General features: G+C 47.4%; 1 protein-coding gene across 1 annotated transcript in view; it reads left to right on the top strand.

Annotated features, from left to right (window-relative positions):
* Positions 1-19,194, top strand: part of LOC137432465 (dual adapter for phosphotyrosine and 3-phosphotyrosine and 3-phosphoinositide) — a 56,349-nt gene that overhangs the window by 22,596 nt on the left and 14,559 nt on the right. The window contains exons 6-7 of the mRNA XM_068124424.2: positions 15,687-15,772; positions 17,617-17,704. Of these exons, the coding sequence (XP_067980525.1) occupies positions 15,687-15,772; positions 17,617-17,704 (174 nt within the window). The remainder of the gene's footprint in view (positions 1-15,686; positions 15,773-17,616; positions 17,705-19,194) is intronic.

Raw genomic sequence — 19,194 nt, 5'->3', positions numbered from 1 at the left:
TGATATCACAATGGGCTCCTATGAAGCACGCGCGCACATTTTTCCTCCGACATTTTTGCCAGGAGGTTGAAACAATGCTTATATTTCTGCATACAGTATGGAATTCACTATTTGATGCAAGACTGATACCCACACAAGAAATGTGCTAAAGGCCATCTTTTACAGTCTAAATGTAATTTTAATCGTAAGAATTACAACATACATTAACCTCTTCAATTAACATTATCATCTATAGAATGATATAACAAACAAAATACTAAAATCAGCAGCAGAGTATACATACAAGTATACATAGCAAGTGTAGTGATCCAATATCCATAGCCATGCCATTTAGTTATCACTGGACCTTGCTCAGCCTTACACACCAAGAGCCCAGCACCGAGCCTTGTTGCCAGCAAAGTCACCGATCAAGTCTTTGAAGTCCAGCTTTCTAGCCAACTGACTTTCAATGGACAGCATGGCAAGACTGCAAAGCCTGGTTAATAATTTAATATTGAGAATTTTTACCTCATGTTCTAATAATTGTTAGGGCCCCTGTCAGTGCAGAACCCTTGGAATCATCCTAACTTTACTCCCCCTTACAGCGCCCCTGAATACATGCGCTTGTAAACAGGTGGTATATGGTCAGTAGGGGCTACATTTGAGTCGTGGATTCTCACTGCAAGTGCAATTTATGCATATGTTAGTTGTGCAATAACACAGAAAGTTATGGATACGAGTGGGAACTGCTTGCCTGTAGGTATGGCGAGAGAGAGAGAGAGAGAGTACCTTTCTCAGCACACCTACGGTGGGCAATATTTTTTTCTATTTTATCATTTTTTAGTTGAAGGCTTCAGTCACAGACTATATAGTCTTCGTTGAGGCCAGGCCTTAAATAAAAGAGCTGCATTGATAAAAGAGTGAAGAAAGAGAGAATAGTCTGAGTTTTTGAGGAAGTAAAAAAAATCTGCTTTTTGAAAAGGGGAAGATCATAAGTATTTGGAAAGACATGAGAAAGTTTTTTTTTTTGTTTTTTTGTTTTTTTTTGTAAACGGAATCGAGGCTCGTGAAAGAGCTAACATTTACTTCACAAACAAATCAACCACACAAACAAAATATATAAAAAGAGGGAGCGGAAGACAAGATGGGCAGAGAAGGGGAAGCACACAAACACAACATTTGAGAGCAGGGAGATGTGTGGAAGGGAGAGGGCTTGGGGGGAGGAGGCGTGGGAATGGGGGGGGGGGGGGGGGGGAGGGAGAAGTATAAAACACAAGGACACCAAGGACTTCCAGGACAGAAGTTGGTATTTCAAAAAAGTGGAATTGGGGTGAAATTAGCAGGGGTAGAAAAGATCAAGGTTTTGGATGGGGGAAGATAAGAGATGGTGGTGAACAGCTGTTTTAAAGACCTGGAGGGTGGAGTGGGATTGAAGAGAGTGAGGGAGTTTGTTCCAGAGGTGGGAGAAAAGAGGAATGAAGGAGTGAAGGTGAGCAGAGAGTCTTGATTTTGGCATTTTGACCATAAGAGGGTTGCAGGCAGATTTTGTGCGACCTGTAGGAATATTTGCGGGACAGAGCCCAGAGAGAGCTGGGGGGGCAAGGCCAGAGAGGAGTCGGTAGAAGACGGAAAGACCACCAACCTGCCTGCGGTGAGTAAGTGAGAGGCCCTTAGAGTTAGCTTCATCGCGGGAGATTCCAATGATTCTGAATGCTTTGGTTTCAACAGCGTGAAGGCGAGCTAGGTGTGAGGCAGGAGCACCAGCCAGAAGGGAGAGCAGTATTCCATTGAGCTGCGGATGAAAGCCTTGTATGTGGTGAGGAGCTCAGGTGTGCCAAGGAAGGACTTCGCACGACGGAGGATGCCCAGTTGGCGACTGGCTTTGGAGGCCAGATTTGAAATGTGGTTTTCCCAGGAAAGATCATGGCATTTAGTGAGACCCAAAAGCTTGAGTGACAGAACTTCTTGGAGAGGATTATTCAGAAAGTGGATGGGAGGGTTGTCCAGTCGGTCTTTTCGGAGAGACATCGTAAGAGTGTGAGATTTGTCAGGATTGAAAGACATGTTCCACTTGTTTGCCCAGTCTGTGATTTTGTCCAGGTCTGCAGAGAGTGAGGAGGCTGCAGACTGCCGATCTGAGGGATGAAGAATGGAGCGACAGAGAGTAGAGTCATCAGCAAAGAGATACAGAGGATTTTCAAGAGAGTCAGAGAGATCATTGATGAAGACCAGAAAAAGCACAGGGCCCAGAACACTGCCTTGTGGAACTCCAGCCTGAACAGGAAGAGGAGATGAGAGAAACCCATTCAGGGCCACACATTGACGACGACGAGAGAGGAAGTCCGCCAGCCATGCGTGGAGATTTCCATGGATACCAAAAGAGGAGAGTTTGGTGAGCAGAGCAGGGTGCCAGACCGTATCGAAGGCACGTGATATGTCAAGGGAGACTGCTCTAATTTCCTGTTTGGCATTGAGGACCTCCATCCATTGTTGAGAAAGCAGAAGCAGCATGTCCAGAGTAGAGTGTCCAGGTCTGAAACCAAATTGATGATCAGAGATCAAGCCATTGGAGAAGAGGAAAGATTTCATATCTGAAGCAATGATGGATTCCATGACTATGCTGATAATTGGGAGAAGGCTGATTGGTCTGTAGTTGCTGGGATCTGTTTTTGCACCTTTTTTGTGCAAAGCGGTGATGTTGGCAGATTTCCAAGCAGATGGAAGATGACCTTGAGCAAAAGAGAGGGTGAAGAGAACAGAGAGAGGGAGTGAAAGAGCGGAAGAACAGGTTTTAGGACCCGTGGGCTGATGCCGTCAGGTCCAGTTGCAGAATCCGAGTCGAGGGTTGACAGAAACTTTTCCACCTTGTCAGGAGGAAAGGACACAGAGTCCAGGAGCAGCTGGGTACGACTGGGTACGGTGGGTAAAGAGAGGGATGGGTTTGGGACACAAGATTTAGAGGCAAACACAGAGTTGAGGCATTCAGCTTTTTCACTTGCGGAATCAGCCATGTGGCCATTTGAGGTGAGGGAGGGGTTGGAGGGGGAACAAACACCAGAAACAGATTTGACCAGATGCCACCAGGATTTGGAAGAGGGAGACAGATAAGAGAGTTCGGTCCTGAGAACGGAGAGATATTGTTTCCTGGCTCTCCTGAGGGTGGACACACACTTGTTTCGGGCTTTGTGAAAGGAAATGAGATTTCCTTCCGTTGGATTTGCTTTCCAGGAGACGAAAGCAAGTTGTTTCTGGGCAATAGCCTCACCACAAGAATCCGTGTACCATGGACGGGAGGAAGGGTATGACAACTGAAGACGAGATGGGATAAATCTGTGCATGAGAGAGAGCAATTTACTTTGGAAGAATTCCCAGGATGAGTTGATGTCAGAGGCGGTAGAGATGGGAGACCAGGCCAGATGATGGATGGCTGCTTGAAGACCGTGCCAGTTGGCCTGAGTGAAATGCCAGACTCGTCGACGCTGAGGAGGCTCTCTGAGAATGGTCAGAGAGATGTCCACTTTAACAAGCACATGATCAGAAGAGCCGATTGGAGCAGAAGAAGAGCAGCAGACATTTTCAGGGAAGTTAGTCATAACCAAGTCCAGAAGAGAAGATGCTCCGTTGACTGAAATCCGGGTCGGGAAATTGACAGATTGTGTCAGTCCCAGTGAGTCACAGAAGTCCTTTGCTGAAGAGCCATGGCTGGTGAGAGAGGTACCCACACCCAGCCAGCTTGCATGATGACAGTTGAAGTCGCCACATATGAGGAAGAGAGAGTTGGGATGGGTAGATAGAAGTTGGTCCATATTCTCAGACAGCGAGATGTAGATAGAGTCATCACTGTTTGGTGGACGGTACAACACACATATGAACAAAAGGTGGGAGCGAAGGGGAAGCCGTAGCCAAAGGTATTCCTGGGGGTGAGGTGGAGAGAGGGCAGTGCAGGGCGAGTGAGGAAGAGAGTTTTTTATAAAGATAGCAACCCCACCTCCAGGACGAGGCTCAGGTCTATCATACCGGAGGAGGGAGTAACCTGGGAGAGATACCAAGGAATCAGAGACATCATGAAGGAGGAAAGTTTCTGTTAAGCAGATCACGTCTGGTTTGTCAGAAGCAACCTGTATGGAGAGATCAGACAAGTTTGAGTGAAGGCCCCGGATGTTTGAGGTCCATACCGTTAATGAAGAGGAAGGGGGAGCATCAGATACAGAACAGGGGGGAGGAGGGGTGGGGTAAGATGTGGAAGAGGTGGAAGAGGTAGGGAGAGCTGTTGAATGTGTGTCAGAGATTACAGAATAGCTTGGAGAAAGGGAAGAATGGGGCGGACAAAAGGTTTGATGGTGATTGGGAGAGGCGCAGTGAGGTGTTATTTGACGAGGGGGAAGAGCGAGGCAGAAGGTTGAGGGAGATAAAGGTGAAAGTTGGAAGGGGGAAGAAGCGGGGAGGACGCTTTGAGGAGGAGGGGTGAGAGGGGAGTCTAGGAGGGAAGGAGCGAGGGAGAGTCTCGGAGGGGAGGGGTGTGGGGGGAGATTTGAAAGGAATGGGTGATTGGGAAGATTTGGAGGGGAGGGGCAAGGGGGAAGATTTGAAAGAGATGGGTGATGGGGATGATTGGAGGGGAGGGGCAAGGGGGTAGATTTAGAGGGGAGGGGTGATGGGGAAGTTTTGGAGGGGAGGGGTGATGGGGAAGTTTTGGAGGGAAGGGGTGATGGGGAAGATTTGGAGGGGAGGGGCAAGGGGGAAGATTTGAAAGGGATGGGTGATGGGGAAGATTTGGAGGGGAGGGGCAAGGGGGAAAATTTGAAAGAGATGGGTGATGATGGGGAAGATTTGGAGGGGAGGGGCAAAGGGGTATATTTGGAGGGGAGGGGTGATGGGGAAGTTTTGAAGGGGAGGGGTGATGGGGAAATTTGGAGTGAAGGGGTGATGGGGAGGTTTTGGAGGGAAGGGGTGATGGGGAAGATTTGGAGGGGAGGGGTGATGGGGAAGATTTGGAGGGGAGGGGTGAGATTGGATTTTGAAAAGTGTACGATTAATGGGAAACGAACATTTATTGCAAAATGAGTTTCTTGAGACATTCGAGTCAAAAATACGTTTGAGGACGCTGGAGGGAGGATGGAGTGCTGGAGAGTTTTGGGAATGAATGAAAGATGCACTATAAGAGATGGAATTTTTTTTTGGAATGAATAGATTTGGTGAGCAAGTCGAAAGCATCCTTTTATAGAAGAAGAAGAAAAAGGTGTTATAGAATATGACAGAATACAGGTCTTCAGGGGACAGATCAGACATTTTTTAACAACGTGATCACGTGATCACAAACAACGTGGTCGAAGAACGAACGAACAAATAAGAACGAATAAACGAATAAGAACAGAAGGAAAATTTTTTTTATTTTTTTTTTTAGGAGATTTTAAAACAAGGAAGTATGGGGTGAAAAGACAGTGAAAATCAGAGACCAGAAAGTAATTGCAGCGCGATCGGAGAACCGCTGAGACAACAACAAAGCCTCAAGCCAAGGTCGGACACGGTAGCCTAGTACTACACTTAGGCCTCAGAATACGCGATACGAAAGACCGACGAATCTGTACACAGGTATGAAAACCCAACACCAAGAATACTATTAAAGACACCCCAATAGGTACATACACCGAGAGAAAGATACAGTTTCGACAAAAACACAATTGTGAAAAGTTACTTAACTTCGAAAGCGAGCGCGCATGGACAGCTTTGAAGAGACGAGACCTCCAATCTTGCGCATGAGTTCCAGCGTTTGGCAGTGGAGGGGAAGAAACAAACATCATAATGGCCCACCCTTGAGTTGCCAATGGGCACGTAATAATCATGAGATGTAATGGCTTGTCGAGTATTCTGTGGTCTCGCTAATGGCGGAGGTACACAAGCAGCAAGTTCTTGGGAGCAGAAACTGAAATAATATCTGTAGAAAAGAGAAAGAGAACCAACTTTGTGATGTAATTTGAGTGGATCGAGTTTTGAGGTCAGATTGGGAGAGTTGTTAGGTCAGATGACTTTGGATTTAATTCTGTCCAATAAGTATGTAGAGCTAGAACCTCCCCAGATATGAGAGCAGTACTCTATACAAGGCTGAATCAATCATTTATATCGTTGAAGCAATTGTTGAGAGGAGAAGAATCTTCTACATCTGAACAAGACTCCTAGTTTCTTCGAGGCAGACTTAGCTATTTGTGTAATGTGTGGATTACAGGATAAATTTGATGTTAGGGTAATACCTAGTAGGTTTATTGTAACATAGTAGGTTAGCATCAGTTCTTGCCGGGGCACAGGGATGCCGCTGATAAAATGTCCCATGTAAGTTAGAGCAGGAATTTGGAACTTGTCCAGGGTATTGAGGATAGCTTGTCTACTCTTCACGAAGAACACACTGGGATATTTGAAGTCCACCAACTAATGCTGGCAGCTTTGAAGTTTGAAGGGGAGGGGAGGGGATGGGGGAGGGGAGGGTAGGGGGGAAAGAGGAGGGGAATGGAGGGGGGGGAGGAAGGAAGGAGGGGGAAGGGAAGGGGAGGGGAGAGGCAGGAGGGGAAGGGGAGTGGCTCACGTTTCTGAGTGAATGTGGCTCACGTTTCTGGGTTAAGTGTGATGCCGATCAGGAAGAAGAAGAAGCCGTACTACCAAATTCGTACACTTCCGGAATCGTTTGATTTATTTGTATTCAAACGTCTGGTAATTGTTTTGTATTTATTTATGCGAATGTGTACTTGTATATAACTGTCATTCATTTAAAAAGGCTTCGGCACTATCGCGCGATTTAAAAAAAAAATCTCTTCAATTGTATTGATTTATATATCAATAATTTATTTAATCTTCAATATTTATTTATTTTTAAATCCAAAAAAACGAACTTTTTTTTTTCAATTTTTTGTTGTTGTTGTTTGCCTACAACACTCCCAGGCACTCACTGATGAACCTCTGAAAGTTTGATGAAGATCCGTTCAGCCATCTCTGAATAAAACGCGGACACACAGACAACTCGCATTTATATATACTAGGGCATGCCCGTACTATATATACAGTATATCTAAAATTATATCCCCCCCCTCTATTTACATGAAATGGTTTGGTCCAAAGCGAACGGCTTGCGAGTACGGTGACAATCCCCCCCTCCCCCTCTATTTACATGAAATGGTTTGGTCCAAAGCGAACGGCTTGCGAGTACGGTGACAATCCCCCCCCCCCCTCTATTTACATGAAATGGTTTGGTCCAAAGCGAACGGCTTGCGGAGTTTGGTAAAGAAATCGCCATAGCGTGCACAAACGCGCAGGAAAGCGAATGAATCGCAAATTAGTTTTAATTAGTTTTAAAACATAGTTTAACGCCAACATAGTTTGCCAACGTGAAATAAATGAATACGCTCTCAAATGTGCCGTCCGAGGCAGAGTCTGTTCGCCACGTTCGGCACACGTGATAACTCGCTGCTCTCTGATTGGTTGAATCGTTTTTTGGACATAGCTCGGTAACTACTTGTCCGATTAATATGAAACCTTGAAAAGGCACATCCTCAGGTCCCCAGCAATATACCTGGCAAGTTTAAAGTATATCGGACCCGTGGTTGTCGAGAAACAGCGGTCACAGACAAACAAACACACAGAGATTACTGGAATTATAGATAGATGTAAATCGGGATTTAAATTTAATTCAAAAATTGATCCAGACGTCTATTCTCTTTCAAACATTCAAACCGACAGAGGTAGTTATGTATCACAGCATCTGTAGAATTTTCACCCTTTTACTCAACTCCGTTTCGCTGTTATTTGGTGGAGCAAAAAGTCAACTGAGCTTTATCGATATTTAGATATACAGTATATATATATATATATTTGTGTATGTGTGTGACTTGTGTTAATTATTGATTAGTTGTCTCTTTATGAATGTTCGCAAGTATTTTGTAACCCCACTTAGAAACAACCAGGATGGGGTGTTCATGAAACTCCTTGGCCCCTGTGTGCATCTCTCTTCCCTCTCTTTTCTGTCTGAAATTAACATCTATTAATCGTTCCCTATTGTAATTTCTCACCTCCATATGCAACCGCGTCAAAAATGGCGGTTCTCCGTATGGAAGCCACACACAACCGTGTCAAAAAGTCCTGTTGCACATGTGAGAACCCCACACGTTCCTTCGACTGCGGCGTGTTCACATGAGCGACCTTGGACTCGGCCACATTGACACAGCGGAATGCATAAGCAACTTCGTTGCGACAGGGGCGAGTGTGTGAGGCTTGCTGCACAGGGGCGAGTGTGTGAGGCTTGCTGCACATGGGCGAAGGTGTGATGCTTGCTGCACAGGGGCGAGGGTGTGAGGCTTGCTGCATAGGGGTGAGGGTGTGAGGCTTGCTGCATAGGGGTGAGGGTGTGAGGCTTGCTGCATAGGGGTGAGGGTGTGAGGCTTGCTGCATAGGGGTGAGGGTGTGAGGCTTGCTGCACAGGGGCGAGTATGTGAGGCTTGCTGCACAGGGGCGAGTGTGTGAGGCTTGCTGCACAGGGGTGTGTGTGTGAGGCTTGCTGCATGGGGGCGAGGGTGTGCGGCTTGCTGCACAGGGGGCGAGGATGTGAGGCTTGCTGCACAGCGGCGAGTGTGTGAGGCTTGCTGCACAGGGGCGAGGGTGTGAGACTTGCTGCACATGGGCGAGTGTGTGAGGCTTGCTGCACAGGGGTGAGGGTGTGAGGCTTGCTGCACAGGGGCGAGAGTGTGAGGCTTGCTGCACAGGGGTGAGAGTGTGAGGCTTGCTGCACAGGGGCGAGGGTGTGAGGCTTGCTGCATAGGGGTGAGGGTGTGAGGCTTGCTGCACAGGGGCGAGTGTGTGAGGCTTGCTGCACAGGGGCGAGTGTGTGAGGCTTGCTGCACAGGGGCGAGTGTGTGAGGATTGCTGCACAGGGGCGAGTGTGTGAGGCTTGCTGCACAGGGGCGAGTGTGTGAGGCTTGCTGCATAGGGGTGAGGGTGTGAGGCTTGCTGCATAGGGGTGAGGGTGTGAGGCTTGCTGCACAGGGGCGAGTGTGTGAGGCTTGCTGCACAGAGGCGAGTGTGTGAGGCTTGCTGCATAGGGGTGAGGGTGTGAGGCTTGCTGCATAGGGGTGAGGGTGTGAGGCTTGCTGCACAGGGGCGAGTGTGTGAGGCTTGCTGCATAGGGGTGAGGGTGTGAGGCTTGCTGCACAGGGGCGAGTATGTGAGGCTTGCTGCACAGGGGCGAGTGTGTGAGGCTTGCTGCACAGGGGTGTGTGTGTGAGGCTTGCTGCATGGGGGCGAGGGTGTGCGGCTTGCTGCACAGGGGGCGAGGATGTGAGGCTTGCTGCACAGCGGCGAGTGTGTGAGGCTTGCTGCACAGGGGCGAGGGTGTGAGACTTGCTGCACATGGGCGAGTGTGTGAGGCTTGCTGCACAGGGGTGAGGGTGTGAGGCTTGCTGCACAGGGGCGAGAGTGTGAGGCTTGCTGCACAGGGGTGAGAGTGTGAGGCTTGCTGCACAGGGGCGAGGGTGTGAGGCTTGCTGCATAGGGGTGAGGGTGTGAGGCTTGCTGCACAGGGGCGAGTGTGTGAGGCTTGCTGCACAGGGGCGAGTGTGTGAGGCTTGCTGCACAGGGGCGAGTGTGTGAGGATTGCTGCACAGGGGCGAGTGTGTGAGGCTTGCTGCACAGGGGTGAGGGTGTGAGGCTTGCTGCACAGGGGCGAGGGTGTGAGGCTTGCTGCACAGGGGCGAGGGTGTGAGACTTGCTGCACAGGGGCGAGTATGTGAGGCTTGCTGCACAGGGGCGTGTGTGAGGCTTGCTGCACAGGGGGCGAGGATGTGAGGCCTGCTGCACCGGGGCGAAGGTGTGATGCTTGCTGTACAGGGGCGAGGATGTGAGGCTTGCTGCACAGGGGTGAGGATGTGAGGCTTGCTGCACAGGGGCGAGTGTGTAAGACCTGCTGCACAGGGGCGAGTGTGTGAGGCTTGCTGCACAGGGGCGTGTGTGAGGCTTGCTGCACAGGGGCGAGGGTGTGAGCCTTGCTGCACAGGGGGGCGAGGGTGTGAGGCTTGCTGCACAGGGGCGAAGGTGTGATGCTTGCTGCACAGGGGCGAGGGTGTGAGGCTTGCTGCACAGGGGCGAGGGTGTGAGGCTTGCTGGGCAGGGGAAAGGGTGCGCAGCAGTGATGCGTGGCATTCGCTATCCAGGCATGCCGTAGTTTCCGAACACCATTTGCTCTTGAAAAAGTGTTTGTAAGCTGGATGTTCATAAACTGAAACAATGGATCCCCTTTAAATACACGTAATAAGTGATTAATTAATTGGTCCCCCAACACAAATTAAACCCTATTTTCTACATAAAAACATTATTAAATGTACTGCTTTAAAAAGAAGACCGATAGTCTTACAGCGGCTTATACGTGCTTGGTTGATACTTTAGTTGAAGAGGACAGCATGACTTGGGTAATGATACCAGTTAGCAAAAAATGTAAGTACCAATTTTTTTGACTTCAGGCATGGACAGCAAATTTTGTCCACGTTTTGGCCACCAAGTTCGTGACTGACTTGGGTAAAAAACAAAACAAAGAAAAACCGGCGAATGGTAAATGATGAACCAATAGATTCCACATTCCTGTGCCACCTTCAGTCGAACGTCAGGAATTGACAGCATATTCTCTAGATTTTAATTCTCAGCATATTCTCTAGTCTAGATCTAGACCTATCTGGATCTTAGCTCTTTAACGAGGCTCGATTCTGTATACAAAAAAAAAAAAAAGAAAAAAGACCTGAACCAAAATCTAATCATCCTGTTCTTGTCATAGTTTTGTCATAACTAGTCCATAACTTTTTGAGACATCCTGCATCCTGTATATCGTTTTGGCCCTATCTCTCAATGATGAAGAATCACTTAAATTATTCTATCTAGGTACAGATCTTCACCAGAATCGAATCGATTCTTCCTTGTCACACACCCAACCGGTCCACCAAGTTTTGTCCAAATCTGTCCACAACTTTTTGAGACATCCTACTATATATAATTTTTTGCCCAATTTCCCAATGGTGAAGAATCACTTAAAAGTGAAATAATTCGCGTATCCGAATCCATATTATGATCCTCACCAAAGACGAATCGATTCATCCTTGTCACACTCAAAACACCTGGTGTTGGCCTAATGGTTAGGGCGGCGGTCTTGTGATCCTAAGGTCCTGAGTTCGAATCCCATTCAGCTGTTGAATTAATACCAGGGTGGGGTTGATTCAAGCTTGTTCATCCTTCCGAGGTGGGCAAAATGAGCATCAAAGTATTGGGTCCTCTCTCAAGGAGGTTGGTGGCAGGATTTGCACTCCGGCCGCTGTAAAAACACCTCATTCTGTAGCACACACAGTGGTGTGTCAGGATGGTGCTGAGGAGTCGGCCAAGCGCACAGTGACTTGCTGATCCAGTGTACGCTCCCATATATATATATATATATATATGGTTGCGGATCTCAGCACCGGCCTTCTCCCCTTACCAAGGGGGGATTAGTCCCCTTGTCTTTGACTGGCCTGGCGGGACCCGGGACCAATGATGTCCTTCACGGACAGCGCGAAATAGGGTATTAGGACCAAGAATTCGCTATTACCTAATTACTCGCGCTGCCCTGAAACGAGGAAATAAGCCCCGCACGAATCACGCGTGTTGAGACGCCGAGCGATGCGTACACGTGATCCGTGCCGTTTAGTTGGTGACCCCGGTTCTAGCGATCTTATTCGTGCCATGCTTACCCAATGGAGAAATCACACAGGCGATCGAATTGGGAAGAAAGGAATAACAAGATTTATTTACACTATTTACAATGGTTCAGAAAAAGGGGACACAGTGCAGACTTAAAACAGTCTTAACTTACTACCCAGGACAAACGGGCCCGTCTCACACACAGACACACTCACACGGGGCTTGCAGCTGCAGGGTGATGGTCCGCGTCCAAGGATGGCTCTCGTGCAGCTCTCTCTGGCTTGTCCCGTGCAGATGGTAAGTAGAGGGGCAGGAGCTCTCCGCGTGTCGATTGGCGCACAAGGGTTAATACGGGGCGAATGGTAGGGTGTGGGCTCTGTCGGTTGGCGGTTACTCACTCGCAGGTTATTACCGCGGTTACTCGCGTGGCTGAATAGGCGCTATTTGCCACCGGCGCGTCTGGCTGCAGCCGTGTTCTAAACGCTTCTTCTTCCTCTCCTCTTGCGTGTATGTTATACTCGAGATATAGTGCAATGCCTCCAAAGCGAGCAATGCGAATCAAGTTCTTCAAAGTCCTCTTGATCAACAAGTCCTCTCACGTGCGCTCTCCCCTTGCGAGTCCTGACCAAGTCCTTTCGTGCGAGTCCTCCGCTTCAGTCCGTTTCTCTGCCAGACCTCTTCAAGGCTTTTGCAGTGACTTATATAGGTATGCCCCGCGAACCTTCTAGAACTCACCAGGCGTGCCTCTCCACGCCCCCTCATGCCATGCCGTTAGAGCCCTGGTTGGCTGGTGGCTCTTACTGTCATCGCCTCTGACGCTCCGCCTTGACGCCGCCCCCACCCCGGCCTCGCGCTCCTCCTTCTCAGGCCTACCTCGTGTTACTCGACTAGTGAGCGAACAAAGGGCAGCAAAATGCTGCTGGCAGCCAAAGCGTAACAAACCGAGTGGGTCAGCCAAATGGGGCGTGGGATCAATTACGCCCATGGAGGTGGAATTGGAGGGTGGACGCAAAAATGAACGGGACCTAATCTCATGTCCTTACACAACGCAGGTATCAATAGGGGAAATGGCCTATACGTACACATACTATGACATAACTAATACTACAAGGTGGCCTACGTGTTGCTCGTGGACTAACTATGGGGGGCAACCCTTTAACATTTAATGATCAATATGTGCAAATCTCAAAACCGGAGCACTGCCTCCCTCCCTTGCCAGACTCGTCCCCGAGGTCGAACCCACACAGGTGAGAACGACCGGTTTTGAGAAAGGTTTGGGACTACTCTTTAAATTACGTGTGACACTTCGATGTGGTTTCCCTCTACATTTAATCTAACACCCTGTATGTGACCGTTTTACAACACCAGATATGTCCCACCTACTGCATTGTGTACTAACCAAAAGACTCACAACCACAGCTAACCGAATTGCGGAATGAATTCTCAAACTAAACATAAAGCCGGTGGGGAGCATGTTATTTACAACACTAAACTAATTATTTACATCTCTATAACCCAGGACCTGTTCTTTTGTGGAAAGAAATTTGGAGGGGAGAAAACACAGCAATGCACCAATACACCAATACATAAAAATGCACAGTTCACCATTGCAAATGTCATATTAAATGTCACATTTGCTGCTTGGCTGCTGCTTGGCTGCATCTTCTTGCTTCCTGCTTCGTCTTCGGTGTGCTATAAAGAAACTTAAAGGTCTTCTTTCCTGACACACCAGAATATAATGTACAAACCGTGTTCGTTTTTATTTCCAGCAGGGCCAATCTTATGGTCCATCTGCGTGACATTGACGCCACTTAAAGCCAGTGGTCCGCAGGTGCAAGGTAACGTTTGCAGCAAATGACTGCTCAGCAAAGATGCCAGGCCACAGAACGTGTGGTCCATAAGGTGTATTGGTGCAGCAAAAGGTAGCAGGCTTGCCGCAAAAGTGTAGCCAGGTGCAGCTGCACCGTTCAGGCTTCCTGCACACTCCCCTCCAAAATGGGTCCATGGGTGGGGAGGAAGACAAAGCACAGTTAGCAAAGGAAAGGACGCGAGGGTACACACAATACAAGGCAATGCAACATGAGGGGTGCAGGAGAGCGAGCAGAGAAAGCTCGCCCCTAACCGTTTGTAACCCCCCATGTCAGCCTACACTTACCCTTGCCCCTCCCTGTATTTACACTTTACAAATCCGTCATTACCTCTTGTCTCCCATATCCCCCTCTAAACCAAATTCGTTTTCCAATCCCTCCCAATAAGGAAGAGATGGAATAAACACAATGTCACACTCATGTCATGATGCGTCTTTACCATCAAAATAATTCACAAAACTTGGTGTGGAGTTCCGTCTCCTTGGTGAGTGGATGTGGATGGTGCGAAGAGATTCCTCATCCTAACTATACTCTAATAACATTAACTCCTTTAAACTACCCGGGGTCTTGCCCTGCCAATTCAATTGGCCATCGTTACCCTATGTGGTTCTAAAAACCAATTCCCATTGACCCACCCTGTGGTGCCATCCAATTTGGGTCTCACTCCCCAATTTTTCACTACTGTGCCTTCGCACAATTTCGGGGCTGGGTCGTGTGGCTCCACTAGCATGTCTACCTACCTGCGCACCTCCGCCACTGAAGTCGCCACCCGAGCTTACCTTGCTCCTTGCGACTACCCTAAATCGGGGAAGGCCCCTCCTGGCTCTCTCACCCCTCTGATGCCCTCTCTGGCATTGGGCTACCCGGGTCCTTCTCCTGGATCCTCGGGCCCCACTGAACACTACTCTGACTGGCTCCCAGAGCCAACCTGTGGCCTCACCTGGCCGACAAACTACCAGTGGCGGAGTGCCCCAATAACCATACGCACCAACAAAGCCCACACGCCCAGCCATTTACACAAACTCATGCACCCATCCAAGCACTTCATTACCACTACCTGCACCACAGGTGTCAATATCCAACAATTTACCTAAGCCCTCTCTCTACCTGACTTTAAACTACCCGCCCCGGGTACTCGTGAAGGGGTCCATCTTCCCCCATTCACTCCTTCGCACCATGCATTCCACACCACTCATTCCACACCACTCATTCCACACACCAAGTCCTCTTGCACACTCCTTGTGCTCTTACCTCTGTTTTCCACTTGTGCCCCATGCAAGTCAATCACTCAACACAATTCAACTTGTCCTCAATACACCACTCATACACACTCATATTAATAAATATTTGTTCTCCCTTTACTTTGGTTTCCTCTCATCCGATCGCTTTCGTGATTTCCCCATTGAGCTGCACAGGGGCGAGGGAGCCCGTCGTCGGTGGCACGATTTGGCAGAACCGCTCAGAATCGGGGTAGTCTTTTTGCTAACGGCTCGGGCTTCGGATTGCTAAACCGCTCGGCAATTTCCATCTTGTCCACGGTCCGAGCAGGAGTTATCGCCCTGCTTCACGGCCAGGGGTAGCACTCAGGTATTTGGGACTTCATTGACCAATCACCCTGGCTACTCCCGACTGGAAGGAGCGTTATAACTTCTATGGTTGGGGGAACGGCCAGCTTAAAAGACAAGGGGATTAACCCCCCCCCCCCTCTTGGTAAGGGGAGCGCCGACCATTCCCATTTGAATACAGTATACAGCCCATTTAAGTACAGTATACAGCCCATTTGAGTACAGTATACAGCCCATTTGAATGAGGTGTGAATTATGATGTGAATGTGTAATTAACTCTCTCGGTCCGATTTTCTGCATTTTTTGCTCAGCTTATGCTTCCCTAAAATGTGAGGACTGAACATAAAAAGTGTTATTGCTTTATAATGGTAAAAACAATATAGACATAGAAATACAAATAAATGAAAGCTGACCTTCTGTAGTCTTGCCTCAAATTCATATTTTGATCTCAAATCCAAATTTCTTGAGTCTATATAAATAATAACAAATTTGACTTCACTGTTCCAATATTTTTATCGATGGCACTGTATATCATTTTATCATCAGCTCTGCTTCAACATTGATTGTTTTTATCACACAGGACACTCATCCAATCAAAACATTGGATCTGACGCAGTGCACAGGTGTTCAGTTCGACTACAGCCTGCAGAGAGTCAACTGTTTTTGGTGAGGATTCCTCCTCTTGACATCACGGCTGTGGAAACGATGGAAATCATCAACAATAAGTTTGATATGAAGTTTGTGACTAGTAAGACTCACCTGTTTTGTCTTCCTGTCGTATTATATCAAATGATATGTGAACCAACATAGCTCAATATGTTTATATACATTGTGCAGATGGTATGTGGGGTAATTCATTGGTAGGTGATGAGTTATTACCTCCGCGACCGAAGGTGGATGGAGGTTATGATTTCACCCCATGTCTGTTTGTCTGTCTGTGAACAGAATATCTGAAAATGTAATGGATGGATTTTGACGAAACTTGATGGACAGGTTGGGTGTGTGACAAAGCCGAATTGATTCGATTTTTATCCGGATAAGAATTTTTTTTTCACTTTTTAAAGCGATTCTTCATAAGTGAGAGATAGGGACAAAACGATGTACAGAATGGTATTTCAAAACATTTTGGAACCGATTCTGACAAAACGGTGAATGAATTAGGTAGGTGACAAGAACAAGCTGATTCGATTTTGATTCAGGTCCGAATCCAGATCTGGCCCATCAGTGGGATACAACATATAAACTGTTCAGCTTAACGGAGGTATGCTCTCTACCGAGTACCGTCCTCCTTACCTCCACCACCAAAGGTGGATGGAGGTTATGTTTTCACCCCTGTCTGTCCGTTTGTGAACAAAATATCTCAAAAGGTCGTGGATGGATTCGGACTAGATTTGGCAGAGATGTAGCGTGTGACAAGTACGAAATGATTCCATTTAGGTGAAGATCCGGATTCGGATCCGGCTACTAGAATTTTTAAAGTGATTCTTCACCATTGGGAGATCGGGCCAAAAACGATACATAGCAGGAAATCTCAAAAAGTTGTGGACGGATTTGGACAGAACTTGGTGGAGCGGTTGGGTGTCTCACAAGGACAAACAGATTTGATTTTGGCGAAGATCTGAATATGGATTCGGATATGAGAATTATTTAATTTTTAAAGTGATTCTTCACCATTGGGAGATCGGGCCAAAAACGATACATAGCAGGAAATCTCAAAAAGTTGTGGACGGATTTGGACAGAACTTGGTGGACCGGTTGGGTGTCTCACAAGGACAAACAGATTTGATTTTGGCGAAGATCTGAATATGGATTCGGATATGAGAATTATTTAATTTTTTAAGTGATTCTTCACCATTGGGAGATCGGGCCAAAAACGATACATAGCAGGATATCTCCAAAAGTTGTGGACGGATTTGGACGAAACTTGTTGGACAGATTGTGAGTGTGACAAGGAAGAATCGATTCAATTTTGGTGAAGATCCGGATCCAGCTAGTATAATTTTTAAAGTAATTCTACACCATTGAGTGATATGGCCAACCAGGCGGAGGTATGCTCTCTACTGAGTGCTTTTCTAGTTTGCATCTGAGTTTGTCAATGTGTGCGCCGTCCCTCTGATGGACGTTAAACTGAGCATCCCATCTGCTAGCATTACTTGGTGGATGTTCAAGATTCCACGGTGTCCTTCGCAAAGAGTAAGCGAGCTATAACCGACACCCTGGCCAAATTCAATATTCCTGCTCTAACCTACCTGGTGTAATGTCAGGCCGGGCAGACTGGTCCGTCAAAGACTTGGGTCAAAGGCTTTCCTGGGCCAACCTCATGAGGTGGGAATAATTGTGGTCATGAAGGCTCATCATATATGCAACGGCCTCGCCATGCTGGGATCCAAAGTTCAAATCCCATGGTACTATTTATTTATGTATCGTACAATAACTTATGCAAAACTCTGCTGTGAGGATTACTGTTTAATAAATAAAAAGTACTTGGTACTTTTGTCTTCTTCCCTCAGTCTTGTATTCTCTGAACGCACCTTCTACCTCTGCGCCAAGAGTGCCTTGGAAGCTGATGAATGGATCAGAATCCTACGGTGGAAAGTGGTCAGTGTCACTTTCTTGGAACTCCTTTTCACGTATGATCAGTAAAATCGTTGGGATGCTGTTGTTTATAAATCAATATAGTGCGTTTCAAAACGTTAAAGTAACATATTTTGTGTTAGTGATGTCGGGGTGCTTCCATATCCTGGTGAGAGAGCACCCGCTGGTATTTCCACGATTACATTTTAATTATTTGGATTTTGCAGGTGTTCTTCCTTTGATACAGGAGGTGTATGTGTGGTACATATTTATGATGCAAAGTGGTGGAATATTCTGACTGCTCCTCATTTGTTCTGTACCTGTTGTTACCTACCCCTCCCTTCCTGGTCCCCTTAACTCCCATCTCCTCCCAACTTCCTGTCTCTTTTCTCTCACCCTCCTTCCATAATGTCCCCTGTCATTTATCCTTCCCTTCCTTTTTGTACACCACTCCTTTCCTATTCCATCTGCAGGCACTGCATGACGTCATCGCCAGGCACCAAATGGGGCCCGGCGATGACGTTTGCTGAAAGGGAATACTCAGTTTTCACACTGTTTGTTACTTTTTCAAGTATATTGGTTGGTCTGGTGTTATTACTTGCCGGAAAAAATTCCGGCAAGTATGTTGGTTGGTTGGTTGGTTTGTCTGTCTGTCTGTTTGTCTGTCTGTTTGTGCGCAGTACTATGTCTACATCGTTGCACATAGCATCGCCATACTTTACACACATATTTGACTTGCCGTGGAATAGACTGTGCCCAATTTTTAACTCTCTAGGCCCAAGGTCAAGCTCAAGGTCACCCAAAACGATGGTCACCCAGTCATTTGCACCTCCCAATTGAAGCCCCCCCCCCCCAATTGAAGCCCCGCCCTTAGGGCGGGTACCGTTGCTAGTAATATATAATGGCGATACAACAATTTTTACCGCTTTGCTTTGAAGACCGGGAATGAAGGGGGGAGGAGCGTGTTAATATGTCTGGTTGAAGGCTTTGGGTGGTGAGGGGGCTTGAAGCCAGATTTTAATCTTACAGCCGCCATGTTGGTGCTCACCGTCACTGTGAAGCGAAGTGAAAGACGCCTCAGAGCTGTCACATTCGCAATCGCTATGTCGTATGTACTCCCGATACGTGTTTCCTTCATTGTAAAAACTACCAAGTCAACAGTTAGAAGGATTTTGAGCCGATAGGTGTTACGGCCTTGGCAAGATCGATGGAGACAGCGATCTGTTAGCTTATACACCGCCCAAATAGCTATGTGGAATTCTCTCATGTAGAGATTAAACCCACGTCGTTTGAACTTTGGCAGAGATCATTATTTACTTTTAATGATCCAAAATGGCCGATAAAAAAGTACATTCTGGCAAGTCCTCGGTCTCTGACCAATTTTTCATTCTTTCTGTCTGTCTGTTTGTTTGTCAGTCGCCTATAGGTCACAATTTTCACCCGATCTTCACAAAACGTCACCAAATGATAGAATTGGTCATAAGGAAGAAGACTACTGCTTTTGGGGTCAAAAG

This window comes from Myxine glutinosa, chromosome 8 (assembly GCF_964187855.1).
Source record: "Myxine glutinosa chromosome 8, kmMyxGlut1.1, whole genome shotgun sequence".
NCBI classification, from domain to species: domain Eukaryota; kingdom Metazoa; phylum Chordata; class Myxini; order Myxiniformes; family Myxinidae; genus Myxine; species Myxine glutinosa.
This window is presented reverse-complemented; position numbering and strand designations above follow the sequence as displayed.